Source organism: Pinus tabuliformis, chromosome J (genome assembly GCF_031772625.1).
Source record: "Pinus tabuliformis cultivar Carrire ecotype Pingquan chromosome J, CPIR1, whole genome shotgun sequence".
NCBI classification, from domain to species: Eukaryota; Viridiplantae; Streptophyta; class Pinopsida; order Pinales; family Pinaceae; genus Pinus; species Pinus tabuliformis.
In genome coordinates, this window is record NC_142295.1 from 1,120,779,726 (window position 1) to 1,120,781,736 (window position 2,011).

General features: G+C 44.0%; 1 protein-coding gene across 1 annotated transcript; it reads right to left on the bottom strand.

The window, feature by feature from the left end:
- Positions 1–318: 318 nt before the first annotated feature.
- LOC149231005 (uncharacterized) lies at positions 319–1,716 on the bottom strand. Its single transcript, XM_089381509.1, has one exon. It carries the CDS (start codon positions 1,714–1,716, stop codon positions 319–321), a length of 1,398 nt encoding a protein of 465 aa, XP_089237635.1.
- Positions 1,717–2,011: the final 295 nt, after the last annotated feature.

The following is a 2,011-nucleotide window of genomic DNA, read 5'->3' on the forward strand; positions in this document are numbered from 1 at the left end:
TTTTCTAAACAAAACTTTGTTTCTACAAAATGCAATGCAATGGAAATTGATGTAATACTAAATCCAGAACGACAGCCACAGCGCCATAAACTTGGGAATTGTAGCACAACGTTTTGTTTTCACTAATTGAAAAACGCGTAGTCGGAGTATGAGACTACTCCTTTGGATTGAAAAATAGAGAACAACTTATGAGGAATATTTAACTATAGCTATACCTTGTTCGTAGATTCAGGCTAATGGAAGATTTCATAATTACAGCGCGATATAATTATTACTTATTAGACTATTTTATTTTCATTAATGAAAAAGTAGCGAGATCTAATTAACCTGAATAGAAAGCGATTGTGAATTAGGATCATCGGAATGATCAGCTTCAAAGCCACTGGTAACCTCGATGTTCCCACGGACGTCCCCTTTGCGAGCCAGACTTGCCAGCGTCTCAATCGGCGTGACCTTCAAATGCCCTAGGATTTCCGATTCCGACGCCTCTGGATTTAATTTGATAATTTTGCAAAGTAGCCCTTTGTTGGTTCCGATCTTAGCGCAGTTGTCGGGGTCGTTGGCCAAGATTTTCAATATCCGTAGCCCCAGCAAAGTGAAATCTGAGTATTTATATATATTTTTATCTGGGAACTGATCCTGGTACTTAGTCGAATGAATTTCAACCTTGTTTCTATCGTACAGAAAGGAGGTTATGGATTCCATGGACTCAGGAAGGACCATCACCCGAATGCGATTTCGGGGTATCTCCACCAATTTGTAGATGATCTCTCCAGCCACTTCTCGAATCTCCTGCTCCCGAGGTTTCTCCCAATTAAGCATCTCGATCAACATGTTCAACACGCCTGGCGTTGTTCCGATCACCCTCAACTTCTCTGAAGGAAGCCGACCTGACTTCACAAACACGGATAGGAGTCGAGCCCCCGTCAGCTGATCGAAATGATGTATGGACTGCAGCAGCTCCACGCTGTATGACACAAAATCCATCTTCAAGCCGTCGAAAACGCTTTCATTCATGCACCGACAATATGTATCCCAGAAAAAAAGCAGAACCGTGTTGAGCTGAGAATCGTCGAAGCCATCTTCTTTTAACGCCGAGCGCCATCCTTTTCCTACGGCAATAGAGAACATGATTTTCCTATATACATCAAACAGGATGTCAATGATCCTTTTGCAGGATGATGTTTCTTCGTTGGGCGGGAGAATTGCCGAGTAGTCAAGGTAGCCTCTGACAATAAATCCGAGCAGAGTCACAATCGATTCCCCTGCGGACAGCCCGTAGAAAAGATTGAGAGCCCGACTTCGATTCAGATTACGGTCGGTCCCGTACTGTTGCTTAAATATACGTGACAGAGACAAGGCGACGCATGCAAGCGCCGAAAGTTCTTGTATCACAAGCGAATACAGACGTATTATTAATATGAGCCTGGAATGAGGGGGCCATGACCGTCGGGTCGCCAGCTCGCCGTGTCGGCATAAGATGCGAAGACCCTCTACCACTAATATTAGGCTGACGTACCAGAAGTCTATACTTTTCAATGATTGTGAGAAGCCTCCAAGGAGAACGGCAGTAGCCCAAATGAAGTTCATCGTTCCAAGCGTGCTGGCTCCCTTCTCGAGAAGAGCTAGGATGAAGGCGAAGTTTCTCAATTTCTTGTCCAGAGAGGTCTTCTGTTCACAGCAGCCGGACTCTATATCTTTGGGCGATTCTGCCATCCCGTTCTATTCCAAAGGAGGAACAAAGGAAATTTCAGTGGATCACAGCCGGACTTTATATCTTTGGGCGATTCTGAACGGCTGCCGGAGGTGGATTCAGACGACGGAAATTATTCCTGAAACTATGCAGAATCCAATTCAGTTGTATCCATCTCCTCCAAATTGAAATGTATGAGATGTATGAGTCACATATATATAATATCCCCGTGTACTGTTCACGCGATTGAGAAAGTGTAACAATCGTATGAGTCACATATATATAATATCCCCGTGTACTGTTCACGCGATTGAGAAA